The sequence below is a fragment of the Sorghum bicolor genome, chromosome 3, assembly GCF_000003195.3.
Source record: "Sorghum bicolor cultivar BTx623 chromosome 3, Sorghum_bicolor_NCBIv3, whole genome shotgun sequence".
In the NCBI taxonomy this organism is placed as follows: domain Eukaryota; kingdom Viridiplantae; phylum Streptophyta; class Magnoliopsida; order Poales; family Poaceae; genus Sorghum; species Sorghum bicolor.
Window position 1 is genome coordinate 9,799,284 of NC_012872.2, and position 14,171 is coordinate 9,813,454.

Sequence of the window (14,171 nt, forward strand, 5' to 3'; positions counted from 1 at the left end):
CCTCTGGTCGGGGTCTAATTCTGTCGGTGGTGAGAAATGCAAGGTGTCATAAGAGACCGTTTGCCATCCAAAAGAGCTGGGCGGCCTGGGGGTTGCAGACTTGAGGAGAGTTGGCATCGCGCTAAGGGTGCGTTGGGAGTGGCAGGACCGCACCACTCAGCGCCGCACCATTCAGTGCTTGCAACTTGGTTCGACTGATCGCGCGGCGCGAGCGATATTCCAGGCAGCAATGGCGCTGACCCTAGGAAATGGACACTCCACCCTTTTCTGGACTGACAGGTGGCTTGACGGTTGGACCGTTAAAGAGATCGTGCCTCTGATCTTTGCATCGGTGATTCGGTGGGATCAAGAAAGAGAGGAGCAACGGTAGCCGAAGCCCTGCACAATCACAATTGGGTGCGCCATATTGTGTTCAGGCCTGGTGTTTGGCCGATTATAGACAGTTGTCGGCGCTTTCCCTCTAGTTGTTGTGCTGCCTATGTCGCGCTTAATCTAGCGTCTTTCCTGATGTAATCACAATCTCGTGTCCACTGCTTTTGGAGTTTTGGTAACCAGAGATTACCGATACTTAGATGGCTCTGTAACAAAATTTCTTTCTGCTTAATGAAAAACATGCTTAGGCATGATCGCTAAAACTAATTGCCAAATAAAACAAAAATGCTACATTACGTGTTAAAATTTAACACCATCAACCAAACATCTTTGTCTCAAAGAGAGTTTCAAGTGAGTTGCATTTGTATTAAATAATTTGCCACATATGCATGACATGACAGTGTACTCAAGAAGAAAGAACTCTCTTGGCACAGTTACAAACTCTCTATGAGTCTTAAAAATAAATGCCTCAATCAATGCCTCCATTGATTGAGGTTGTTTCGTTCTACTAGTTTCATTTATCTCATATGGCATGACATACTGACATGACAATGTTAAAAATAACACCATAAAACTTATTATTGAGACTGACCTAAAATGTATACGTCAGTGTCAAAGTCGAGACATGTGTCAGTGTCAAAGTCGAGGCGCGGACACTCTTCCCCTTGGCGCCTCGCCGACAATCTCTCCCCATATCTCGCCGATTTGACTCCGGATTACGGCATTCATCGACGTGGGATCCTGGTCCGTAATCGAGTCTGATACACGCGATCACATCGTGGCCCATGAATGTGCACAACTTTCGGAACAAAATTCTTTCGACACGAGTCCAAAAACTCCTCCCATCTGGAGTACGTAAAAAAACTTGAGGCATCTAGCGTACTATCTATCTCATGTGTAGATCGATGTGGTCCCACAGTACGTCCCACCATGCATGCACACATCTCTTAAACAAAAAGGTTTATCAATGAGGGCGATAAATAGGGCGGGCGCCAGCCCACGCTGCTTCCGGTTCCAGAGGTGCTGCACTGTCACACCCACGATGGCAGGAACCCGTCGTTGAACGCGTGGAAGTAGTTACCGTTGTATCCCCCCGCCGTCACGACGTGGACCGGCGCGTCGTGCCGGACGTCGCACCGGCGGTGCGCATCTGCCTCCCCCGACCGGGCCACCACACGGAGCCGCACCTCCTGGAATGACCTTGCCGTCCCACTTGCGCGTGTACAGACGTATCCGTTCCTCCGTGACCACGGTGGCTCCCGGCGTCGATCGGCGACGGCGCCCGCGGCGGGAACAGCAGGAGCGACAGGGACACGGTGTCCGTGCGCACGTCGCTGGACCTGAGGCAGCTAGAATTTTTTTTTTTTGAAACTGCTTGCTGGACGAGAGAGGAACGAACATTAAACATACTAGAACATTTGGCGCCCTTCCAACGCCCTACTGTGATTTCAAGAATAAAGTAACTTTAATTGTCATGTATGAATGATATGATAACAAATTTAATTTGCACCTCAAACATTTTCATGCACAGCACGAAAAGATTCTTCTACAAATAAGAAATTGCAATCTAGAGATTGCTCAATGCACTGCTAACAGTCCTAAAATAATTTATAGATACCGAGCAAGAATCAGCCTTGTTTAGTTTCCAAAATTTTTCAAGATTCTCCGTTACATCGAATCTTGCGGCATATGCATGAAACATTAAATATGGATAAAAATAATAACTAGTTGCACAGTTTACCTATAATTTGTAAGACGAATCTTTTGAGCCTAGTTAGTCTATGATTGGATAATAATTATTAAATAAAAACGAAAGTGCTACAATAGCGAAATCCAAAAATTTTCGCGAACTAAACAAGGCCTAAAGTTCTAGTAGCACACGAATTTAACATATGTTAGTGAGGCATTTCAGTACATTTAAGGCATTTCGATGAGCCTGTGCTAATTAACAAATAGATTACTCCAAGTCAAGACATATCAAGCAGAGCATGTGCTAATGGACAAATAGATTACTTAGAAATATGAAGCAATATGGAACTGACAGATCAGTATTGACCGAAGTATCATCCTGAAAAAAATTATTGTACTAAATTGTTTGCCTATATTTTTTTTATGGTAGACCGCTGAACCGTGAGAGAATGGTGGCTGTAAAAATGCATCTTTATTTCTACTCAAAGCTATACGTTGCTAAAGGAGAATTTATAATGTGGTGATCTAAAGCAACCTGCTTACTGCAAGCAACAATTTAAGTTGCCTACTGCTTGCTAACAACAAGGAGTGACCTTGCGGATCAAATGACCCAAACCAGACCTACAGAGATAAATCAGTACATCTCATATGAGCGAGATCCACAAGCAATTGGAGAAGTAAATTTAGATATATTGAACTTTCGAATCAGAACATCTAACAACACCAAAAGTATAAGAACTTACTTGTATGCATTTAAGGTTAAGATCTGACACTACATTAAAGTCACCGACGGGAAACCTACAATAGACAAGATCTTTACTTAAAGATCAGGAGAGCACACAGACATCAGACATCAGACATGGTGCTCCTTAATACCATGCCAAGGTGTTTAGCTATGGAAACTATAAGCATCAGACTAAGAAGCAAGTCAATATCACCTTGTGATGGTAGCTAAGCAATTAATATTGTCAAAAAGGCTAATAGCTACATGAATTTTGGTTAAATATTTTACACCAAGAACTTTGAAACCTACTCGCACAACATGTCGCCGATGAGCATCAACATGAACACTGTTTGGGAAGAAAGGACTGAACAACAGATTAGTTTTTGGAAAAGTGGAGGGCTTTTATGCAAAATAGGCAAGGACGTGTGTCACCGCGCCGAGAAGCCACCACCAATGCTTTGAATGCTGCGGTGCGAGGAGAATCGAGTGACTTTTAATCAACCCCGATAGGACCCGGTCTAGCTATCAGTCAACTTGTAGAGGCAGATAATCAACCCCAAGAACCATTCGTTCCTCTTAACAAGGACACTGCACACTGTTATTTTACGTGGATACGGGTGACTTCGTGCTTAAAGTCGTGGCGTAACGAAATCTTATTTGCTTTCCACGGACATTTTTTTTTCCCATGATGCATAGTGTCTGCACTCATCGCTTATAAACACACATATACGCAACAAATCCCGTGGACAACCATAAGAAACTGTGCCAACACATATTAGGATTGATGAAATCATCACATGTCTCTTACTGCTAATACATTGCCGCCACAAAAAGAATATCATATTAAAACTTAGAATAATCTAGAAAAATACAAACGTTCTTACAAGTTGAGGAATTAAATCATGGTGGATAAGTTCCACCACAAGAATGAAAAAAACTTTTCTCTGAAAGAATACAAAACATGAACAACCAATAGTTTCTCACAAGATCTAGGAAAGCCGTGAATTCAAGATCCATTTATCAACTCTAGAAGATGAATGTTGTTAGATACACTAAAGAAAATAATACAAATTGAACACATCGATGCATCCTTTCCAAGGGTGTCTCCGGAGGACCTGGAACAAAAACGACTTTAGATGGGTTTGTCTACTGAAGTGTTTGGTAGGGCTCCTGAGGGAGCCAAAGCTTTAGAGGAGCCTACCAGATAGGGCCTAACCATGCTACAATTTATCCATATGCGCACCCCATAAAAAGAGAGAAATGATTATTTTACTGTCGTTAGCCTCGACCACTAACCTTGTCGCCGTGGCAATCTCGTCACTCAACCGATCCACCTCCTCCAATTACCCCTACAAGCTGCCTTAGAGCCGCTTCTCGCCCCTGCATTGAACTCGCTGCGGCTGATGGTGCCCTTCCTGCTACTCCTCACCTCACCGCCACCGTTGAGTGGCTTCTACCTTGACCATCCCTTTATAATTACCAGACACCCCAAATCTCTAACACCTAAGGCCCTAACCCTGAATCTAACTATTGTTCTAAAAATTGTAGCCACCACAGCGCTCCCATGAGAGAGAGGGAGGGAGGCAAAGAGACATCCTACCTACCATCACCTCCTCCGTTGTCACTAGTTTCGTGGCACTACAAATTTGGAGGAGCTCGATTTCTGCCTACATGGTAAAGCTCGCTTACATGGTGATGAATTTGGTAGAGAGGGTGGGGGTGGGGGGTGAAGCAGCTTGATGGCCTCGTGCGGCGATCGGATAAGTGTTAGTGTTTGGCAGAAATGACAGGCGTTAAATTATTTTAGAAAATCATCAAAACTACATTGATACAAATTAGAAACAAATTACTACTATTAAATAATAGAATAATGTTTTAATGCTAGAGATACTTAGGGCACTCACAATGCAGACTCTATCATAGAGTCTAAAGTTATTTATTACCTCGAATAATGTGGACTTAGAGCCTAAATAAGACTTGGAGTCTTAGTTTTTCTACCTTTTTCTTCAATAAATATGCTGCCACATCAGCAAAATATCATAAATAATATGTAACTAATTATCTTGGACTCTGTGATAGAGTCTTGCATTGTGAGTGCCGTTATACCTCTGGAGGGATTCCGTGTGCCATACCATAATCTTTGTGTTAATGGGAAGGTTGCTAATTAGTTGGCACATTTAATGGTGTAATGGCTTAGAGGGCTGTCACTTCATTCCATATAGATATGTTGTAGATGTGACGTTTCATGCACCCAAAGAAATAAAACTTTCAATTTCTCCACCTATTATTCGCCTAACTATAATGTTTTGGTGCTAATCGGTATTTTTCTTACCAGCTTTTGTTCTCGGTACGCAGCAAAGGAGGATGAGTGATATAAAGTTCTCTTGCTTCGTGAAGGTTGCATGAGGGAGGCATCAATGCGACTATTCAACTAGTTTTGTTGTCATCATCAAACCCAGTATAATTTCGTATTTATCATGATGATCACTCAGTAGCAAGTTATATTGTGTGGATCATGTGATAGCTTAAGATTTGCATACAAGAGATTTCTTGTATGAATGAGCTTTAATCAATAACTTGTATATCAACATTAATCATTAGTATCTGGTAGAAAATAATTATGTATAAATTTTAGTATCAAGGTTACTTATAACTTGCAAGCACCGTTACACTAAACTTACTATTAAACATTAAATATTTTCAAAATATGTACAATTTAGATCTAGTTTTGTCGATCTTGTCGGTCATAGAAAACGCTAGTAACATGCAAATGGATGCTAATAATATAATTAATATAGCAAGTACGGACATCACATGTTTTTGACGTTACATGCATGCTAATCTCAATTCTCAACCCCAAGAGTAAGAAAACAAAAAAAAATTGGGCTGTACACTGTACAATTTTTCATTCATTTATTATAGAAGAAGAAGATGTCTCTTAGTGTTGCGGTGGGCTTTCATGATGGTAGCGGGCCAGAAGGCGGGAGGCCCATCCTCTCACGCGCCCGCGGCCAGTTAACGGCCCATATAATCCACACATCAGGCCAGCCGCCGCTGGCCATTGCACCTGTGGGTTGTGGCTGATTCAGTATCTCTAATCCAATCCTTTATGTTCCTTTTTAAATGGTCAGTTCATTATCATGGTCGACAAAGCCAATTTTTAATGGCCAGTTGATTATATCATGGTCGACAATGCCAATGCAAGCTGGACAGGGGTAGACCATGATGGTTATCTACAACATTTATAAAGTAAAACCCCACTAGTATTTTCTCCTGACATACAAGGGGTCCACCTCAATAGTCCACTATCATTTATAATTAAACTTTACTAACATAAGAATTATGATATCCACGTTAGCGAGATCCACCGTGGATATAATCTCTACAATTATACTAAAAAATTTTATACATATATTATATCATGTTTCTACATTACCAATACCATATATATATATATATATATATATATATATATATATATATATATATATATATATATATATATATATATATATATATATATATATATTCCTCCTTCAAACCGACGATAACACGAGAGGAATCCTCCTAGTTATATAAGAAAGAGGTACAACATGATTTTTATATTAAAAAAATTACTGGTTGAAAGAGGCTGATTTAGGCCTTGTTTAGTTCATCCCAAAAACCAAAATTATTTCAAGATTCTCTATCACATCGAATCTTACGACACATGCATGATGCATGGAGCATTAAATATAGACGAAAACAAAAACTACTTGCACAGTTTGCAAGTAAATTACGAGATGAATCTTTTGAGTCTAAATAGTTTATGATTGGACAATAATTACCAAATAAAAATAAAAGTGCTAAAGTGTCCGGAAAAAAAATTGCGAACTAAACAAGTCCTCACGGGATGGGCCTGGGGTGGCGGCTAACTTTTCAGGTCACCCGGAGACGACTTCAGTTTGAGCCACTGGAGTGCAGAATTATTGGTTGGAGAAAATGGGGGTGGGTGGGCGGCAGTGAGACAAGGCGAAAGCCATCAGCTAAGCATGGACAATCTGGCCTTCTCTGTCCGGATAGAGACGTCTTAGTCGCCGCTCCCGCGCATCAATCCAGCCACCGTAGCAAGCCAAGCCAAGCCCAAGCAGCCATCGTTACCAATACCAATCTTTCCAGGTCAGAAAAGCTAAGAAACACTGCATATTCACTCGGTCATCATCCTCACCCACCAGACACTACGCTACAGGTAATGGTTGTGCGTACTGTCACCGCCACTCCACCAGCGATAGTGATAGTGACGAACAGGACCCCCCTGTGAACAGAGAGCTCACAAACTAACAGCACAGAATCCTATCCACACCTTTTCACCATACTAGCTCATAGTCACAATAAATTCATAAGGTGACAAGTGACATGAAAAATACCCCATGCTAATGCAATATGGTGGAGCATTCTAGTCTAGTCGCAGAAAGCATACGAAAACAGAGCAGCAATGCCAGAACAGGTTGATGGTTCCGCCACCGATGAGCCGCCTCGTGTCTCGCCGGGGCATGCTCCTGAACATAAGAATCATTTGCCTCTTACACATAAGGCCACAATATGAGTGCGATATGTATGTGTGTGTCACTTGTGGAGCAGAGGGAGTGAACTTCTGAAAGGAAAACAAATACAGGAAACATTCTGAATATTGGAAGAACAGCTAGCTTGCTTCTTCGTTATTGATGTTTGTACTATTTACATTGGACTAGCCAGAAATGTACAGGACTCAAGGACAACATAGTTGAGTCGTTTACATACATCCCAGCAGGGCAGCAGGAAGCAACTCATCAACTATATATACGCCAGGGCCATGGATGTTGGTCAGCAACCAGCAGCCACACTCCAGGTGCTGCTGTTTCCCAATCCTGGCAGATGCCACCGCTACAGCTACTACTGCTACATTACTAACTACAGGTCGCTGCAGGTTTTTCCAACAGGCCCATCTTTACATCTTAGATCCACAGCTTAATAACCTCGCAGACCATATACCCTACTAATCGTGCCTGCCCAAAAATATAGTCGGTTTTGGTTCAGATGCTACATACGAGTATTATTGCATTGGTAGGATTATTACTATTATAGCTGTTCTGCTGATGATGCCTCGGCCCTTCTCCGCATACGAGCGCCCCACGAAAGGTTCTCTTCTGAATCCTTTGTCGTGCTCCTCCTCTTCAGCTCTGCAATCTGGTCTTCCCATGACCTTCTCCAGCCAAATTTCTCTTCCTGCTCCTGTGGTCCACATGGATAACAGACTTATGAGGAAAAATCTAAAACAGAGCTTCTGGGGCTGGAAACATAGAAAACAAAATAACAAACAATGATGGCCTTCCACATCATGAATGATTCTCCTGTGCGACTTTTGCATAAGCCGTCAACACACAGGAAGATAAGCTTGCAACAGCAATTGTCAGTCTTACATGTAAGGCAACGCCTTTCGAATTATTTCTTAGATAATCTTTGTGTGACATGCATGAAAACGACTTCTCCAGAACCTTCTGCATGTTGTGATCCACTAATTATCCGCGTCCTATTTTGTACAGTTTTTGTATCACGGAAAATTCCTGGCCATCCCCCATTCATAAGTATCGCATCAGAGCGAAATTATGTTCATTGATTTTTTTATTGTATATGTGAAACAAAACGGTAACTTTCAGCCACTGCTGGCTCTTTTTTTGTTTGTTTGTTTTCTTTTTTTTGTATGTAGCAGTGAATTTGCCAATCTTTGAAGCACTGTAAAGTTAAAGGCAGCTTTGAGCACCCAACATTCACAGTGAGTCACAAACCATAAGGGATGTTCCTAAAAAATCTACAACAACTGTAATCAAAGTCATAGATCCTTCAGTCACTCATAGTTGGATGAATCAGTCATCTTATGTTGTGCTTCTGAATCCACATATAAATGAAATGACATGAAAATAATGTGTTGATGAGTGTTTAAAGTTGCATAGACAGACGATTATCATGCTAAAGTCAACTTACATATGACCCTAATGGCCGGCCAAACAGAGAATTATTTGTTAACTACAACTACAAGCATCAATGAGAAAGCCATGCTTCAACAAACACATTAATCAGGGGGGCATCTAGATCCACAGGTTTGTAAAGGTTGCAGTTCACTCATGATGCATATGTTTGAACTCCTATCAAGGACTGTAGCTGAAACAACTAGATTTTTTTTCCAAATGACAGATTAATTACAAAGGAGCCCGTCAGCCAGATCGTACAGCCCTGAAGAACTGATGAGTCCTCTCAGGTACAGATCAAAGATCTGAAGTCTGCAAACACCCGCTGAACGTTCGAGCTCAACAAAGTTCAGCAAATTCGCTTCACGTATAATTAGGCATAATTTAGCACATATTTTTCCTCTGACTATGCCAGTAGGATCCTCTCCAATTCAGCAGAATCATAAATAAAAGAAGCTAAAGGTCCCAGCGTCAATCCAATCCAACAACGGCGCAAATCAATCGTAACCTGACTACGAGAGTCGTAATCCTGACTACTGACTACGAGATTAGATCTCTACCAATCGGATTGGCACGCAATGCAACCAAGTGCTAACGCCATGAAGAAACCACCGAGTACCCAAGTAACAAATGAGGGCAGAGAGCAGTGATCCACACCTGGTGGTGGTGGTGGTGGTGGTAGGCGCGGTGGGATTGGGAGCGGCGGCCGGAGAAGGCTAAGAGGCAGACGCCGCGGGCGAGCGCGCGGTCGTAGCTGGCGCGGCGGCTCGGGTCGGAGAGCGTCTCGTAGGCCTCCTGCACCTCGATGAAGCGGCGGGTGTTCTCCGCCGCGGCGCCCGGCGGGGACACGTCCGGGTGGTACTTGAGCGCCAGCCGCCTGTAGGCCGCCCGGACCTCATCGGGGCTCCCCTCCGCCGAGATCCCGAGCAGGTCGTAGAACGTCCGCGATGACGTCCGCTCCTGCTCCTGATCCTCCGTGCGCACGCCGCCGCCGTCCTCACGACGGACGCCCCGCGCGCGCACCCGCAGGCGCGGCGTGTCCCACGGGCGCCGGAACGCGACGCGGCCCGCGGCCGTGGGATGCGCGGTGGGGACGGCGGCGGCGGCGGAGGAAGTGGGGGGAGTGGCGGCGAGGTGGGGCATGTGTGGTTTCCTTGCTGGGCTTCGTTCGCTTCGCTTTGCTTTGCTTGCGCTCGCTGGTTTGGTTGGGTGCGGTTTGCTTTCCGCGCGCAGCTATTATTAAGCGCCAACCGCCAAGAAATGTATCTTTAATTAAGATATTATAATACAAAAACGGTAGGCCCCACTTCCAGTACGAAACAGACGTCGTACCACCACAGCAGGGGGACCGTGTAAAAGGATAAGATATTTTTTTTTCTGATATAAAGAAAAATCTTGTCGTTTCATATGATAAACATAAACATAGTAGAATACAGCTCGGGCTGAAAGATGAGAGTTTTTTTTTTTTTTGCGAGCAGAAAGATGATTCTTCTCAAATCTTGGGGCCTGTTTGAAAGGTTTTGTAAAGCTTCAGGCCTTGTTTAGATACACCCAAAAACCCAAAACTTTACAAGATTTCCGTCACATAGAATCTTGCGGCACATGCATGAAGTATTAAATATAGATAAAAATAATAACTAATTGCACAGTTTAACTGTAAATCACGAGACGAATCTTTTAAGCCTAGTTACTCCATAATTAGACAATGTTTGTCAAATAAAAACGAAAATACTACAGTATCAAAATCCAAAAACTTTTTGCACCTAAACAAGGCCTTAGATCTGCAACTATAGCACTATTGTAGGGCCACTGTAGTGGAGCTGTATGAAGCACCAAAAATATGGCTTCTCTGGCCTCATAAATAGTTTGATCGGAGTCAGAGTTGTTCTACTCGTAACTACAGTCTACATGCACAACATCTGACACGTGAAGTTGGAGCTGCTAGGAGCAGCACCAAATAAGGCCTTAGCCATGTGAAAATTAAGTTATTTCATATGATAAATGTAGTATTACTCTTCATGTAAATTTGTGTGCCTTTGCAACCAGGGGCGAAGCTTCGTTAGAGCCATAGTGAGCCATGCCTTCTCCTCATTTATTAGTCTATATGGAGTACATAACCATGTATATATATATATATATATATATATATATATATATATATATATATATATATATATATATATATATATATATATATATTTTATCCTCAAGCTCCACCATTGTTTGCAAGAAAAAAGGCAACTTTGCATTGCCTTCTCTACGTAAAAGAATATGGGAAAAATATTCACTTATTGTTTCTTGACTCGAGCGGAGGACGGGCAAATCATTACTATTTCTTCTGTGCTGATGGTTGTCTTCCCACATACTAGGTGCTAACGGTTTGTTTCGTTTGTAGGCTATTGTTGATTGTGAAAGGGACGCTAGCTGAATTAGCTAGGAGTGCTGAACGATTTTCTATTGGAGTGAATTTTTTTTGTTAAGATTAAAAAAAATCCTCTTGTCTGGTCTCACGTCAAAACACAAATATAAGGTCTTGACTCTGGTCGTAGTCTTTATCAAATAGATTTCGGTGTTGTTGTGTATGAGTAGGCATATGCTTAGAGGTTTTTTTTAAAAAAATTACACAGTACAACGTAGACATCCAGAACACGTACGAATACTCATCCTCTATAAACACACGTACACAAATCTACTTCTATAAGCACTTTCGAAGGATTGAATCAACAATTCACAAAGTCACCATAGGCGCATCGCTGTTGATGGGGATGTCACCTACCACAACCTGCATAAGAAAATCTTCTTCTTAATGCAATGCTACACCCAGGACCACAAAATACTGTTCTTTGAGAGGCAGGTTGTGGTAGGTGACATCTCCATTAGCACACTAAGATTTTGGAGTTGCCTCTCAAAGAACATTATTGTTGGTAGCGCTATTACCTCACAACACACTAAGAGCAACTCTAAGAGCTTGTCTATTATTGTTGTGAAGGCTATTTTAGAATTTGCATAGCAAAAAGTAGGCTCTAACAGACGTGCTATCTGATTTTGTAAAATAGAAATTTTACTATCCCTTAATTTTCGGTGCCATATATAGCTAACCACTGACACTAGCTATCTGATTTTGTAAAATAGAAAAACTGTTGCAGATTTCTTCTTTTTTAAGAAGTTTTCAATTTTATAAAATAGCTAAACAATAAAATTTGGCTATTATTTTTAGCCAAACTCTTGGTGTTGCTCTTAATCGAACAAGAAGTAAAGAAAAAAACAAACGTAACACAAAGATAGTCTAAAGGCCTTTCGACTTTTTATCGGTTAAATTGTCTTATTGTGCATAGGCGACAGGAACCCCTTTGCCTCTTCTTATGTATGGGCTTTATCGGTTAAATTGTTTTATCGGTTTAATTTTCTTCACGGCCAAACTAAGCGAAGAGATTTAAGCAAAAAGAAACAACATATTAAGCTAATCAATTGATACTACACACTGTTTCTGTTGACTTTTAAGTGGTAGGTGTGTGTCACGCGTGATTTCATTGGAAGGTAACAAAATTAGGACAGATGCTAGCAAGACGTTTGATCTCGGAACACATAAAGTCAACATTGCTGAGCCTGTCATTATAAAGATTTTAACGATATTCAGGTCTTATTTAGTTTCCAAAAATTTTTAAGATTCTCCATCACATCGAATCTTGCAAAATATGCATGAAGCATTAAATATAGACAAAAATTAAAACTAACTACACAATTTACCTGTAAATCGCGAGATAAATCTTTTGATCCTAGTTAGTCTATAATTTAATAATAATTGTCAAATAAAGCCGAAAGTGCTACGGTAGCGAAATTCAAAAATTTTCGCAAACTAAACCATGCCTCATATTATATGACACCTATTTGGGATAGCATAATTTAATAGAATTCGTTTCTAGAAAATATTACATGTCCAAGATGCATCGTATTCTAGACAATACGATATTCTTTCTTGCCAGATGCATCGGACCACCGATGTCACTATTTCACGAACGCTCATTGGAAACAAAAGCAACGGTCAATTTCCAACAGCACTGACATAACCCCATTACTTCTCTCGCTTCGTCTAGCTATGATGTCAGCATTGACATAACCTGCAAAAGCCATTTTTTTAAATGCTATAACTTAAAAACGGTGTGTCCATTTTTAATTTCGATGACACTAGAGTGTTCTACACGATGAGACAAATAAAACTAGACCCCACTTACATATGTTTCGAAGAATTTTGTTCTACAAATAACTTATATATACTAACTTAGGATATATAATTTAGAACATATAAGTTAGAACACACCATTTACATGTAATAGCTTATGTGTACCAAATAATCAGATATAACTTAGAAAGTATAACTTAGAATATATAACTTATAATGTATAACTTATAACTTATACGAAACCTTGAAAACGCAAGAGTTATGAAACACATTTTATTTATAAAAAGTTATTAAACACAAAGGAATGAACTAAGTTATAACTTATGACAAAATTTGCAAACACAGAAGTTATTAACATACAAACGAACGAATTAACTTATAACTTATATCAAAACTTACAAACATAAAAAGTCATAAAATCTAACTTGTGTACACAAGTTATTCCATGTAACTTGTGTATATAAGTTAATCAATACAATTTATGTGCATAAGTTGTAAAGTTATATGTTATTATAATGTAACACATATAAATTTCTACGTAAAAAAAATCTTCAAAATATATGTAAGTGGGATCTAGTTTTGCTCATCTCGTCATGAAGAATACATTGGTGCAAACAGAATGAAAATTGGATAAACCGTTTGAAAGTTATAGCAATTTAAAAAAAATGATTTGCAAGTTTTGAGATGACATCAGTGGGACGTCAGCGGAGTGAAAGAGGCTGAGATCGTTCGCTGAATTAGTTTCTAATGAACGCTCACTAGAATGGATCTGGGATCGGACCACACTTGCACTACCAACAGAAGCACATGTCGAAGCCTCCAAGGTACATTATAGACTAATATGTAGTACCTCTATCCACAAAAAAAAGCAATTATCAGATTTTGATGAGTCGCACGGTCTGAATTTTGACTAAATTTATATAAAATGATACATAAAATAAGTGTCATTAGATTGATTATAGATTAATATATTTTTATAATAAATGTATTTAGAGACATGAATGTTAATAATATTGGTCAAACTTGAGTTCGATTGATCGGCACAGATACCATAATTGTATTATTTTGTGAACGGTGTGAGTATCAATATGTCAAAACACATGTGTTTTCTTGTCAACGGAGATGATAATATACTATATTAGGATCTGTTAATTCATTGCCGTGCAGCGCGCATGTGTTTCTTGTCCCACGAGTGTGCGGAACAGCACAAACATAGACGCGC

At 40.5% G+C, this 14,171-nt stretch overlaps 1 protein-coding gene across 1 annotated transcript; it reads right to left on the bottom strand.

Moving 5' to 3' along the window:
• On the bottom strand, positions 7,453 to 10,012 carry LOC8072377 (chaperone protein dnaJ 20, chloroplastic). The gene is made up of 3 exons (XM_021457726.1): positions 9,427 to 10,012; positions 7,881 to 8,035; positions 7,453 to 7,809 (listed from the first exon to the last, which is right to left on the bottom strand). The coding sequence occupies exons 1-2, from the start codon at positions 9,910 to 9,912 to the stop codon at positions 7,883 to 7,885; spliced, it is 639 nt and encodes a 212-aa protein (XP_021313401.1). The 5' UTR covers positions 9,913 to 10,012; the 3' UTR covers positions 7,453 to 7,809; positions 7,881 to 7,882.

Coding starts and splice junctions, on each gene's coding strand:
- LOC8072377 (XM_021457726.1), bottom strand. CDS start 9,912: ATGCCCCACCTCGCCGCCACTCCCCCCACTTCCTCCGCCGCCGCCGCC. Junction 8,036..9,426: donor ACCACCACCACCACCACCAG/GTGTGGATCACT, acceptor TGTGGACCACAG/GAGCAGGAAGAGAAATTTGG.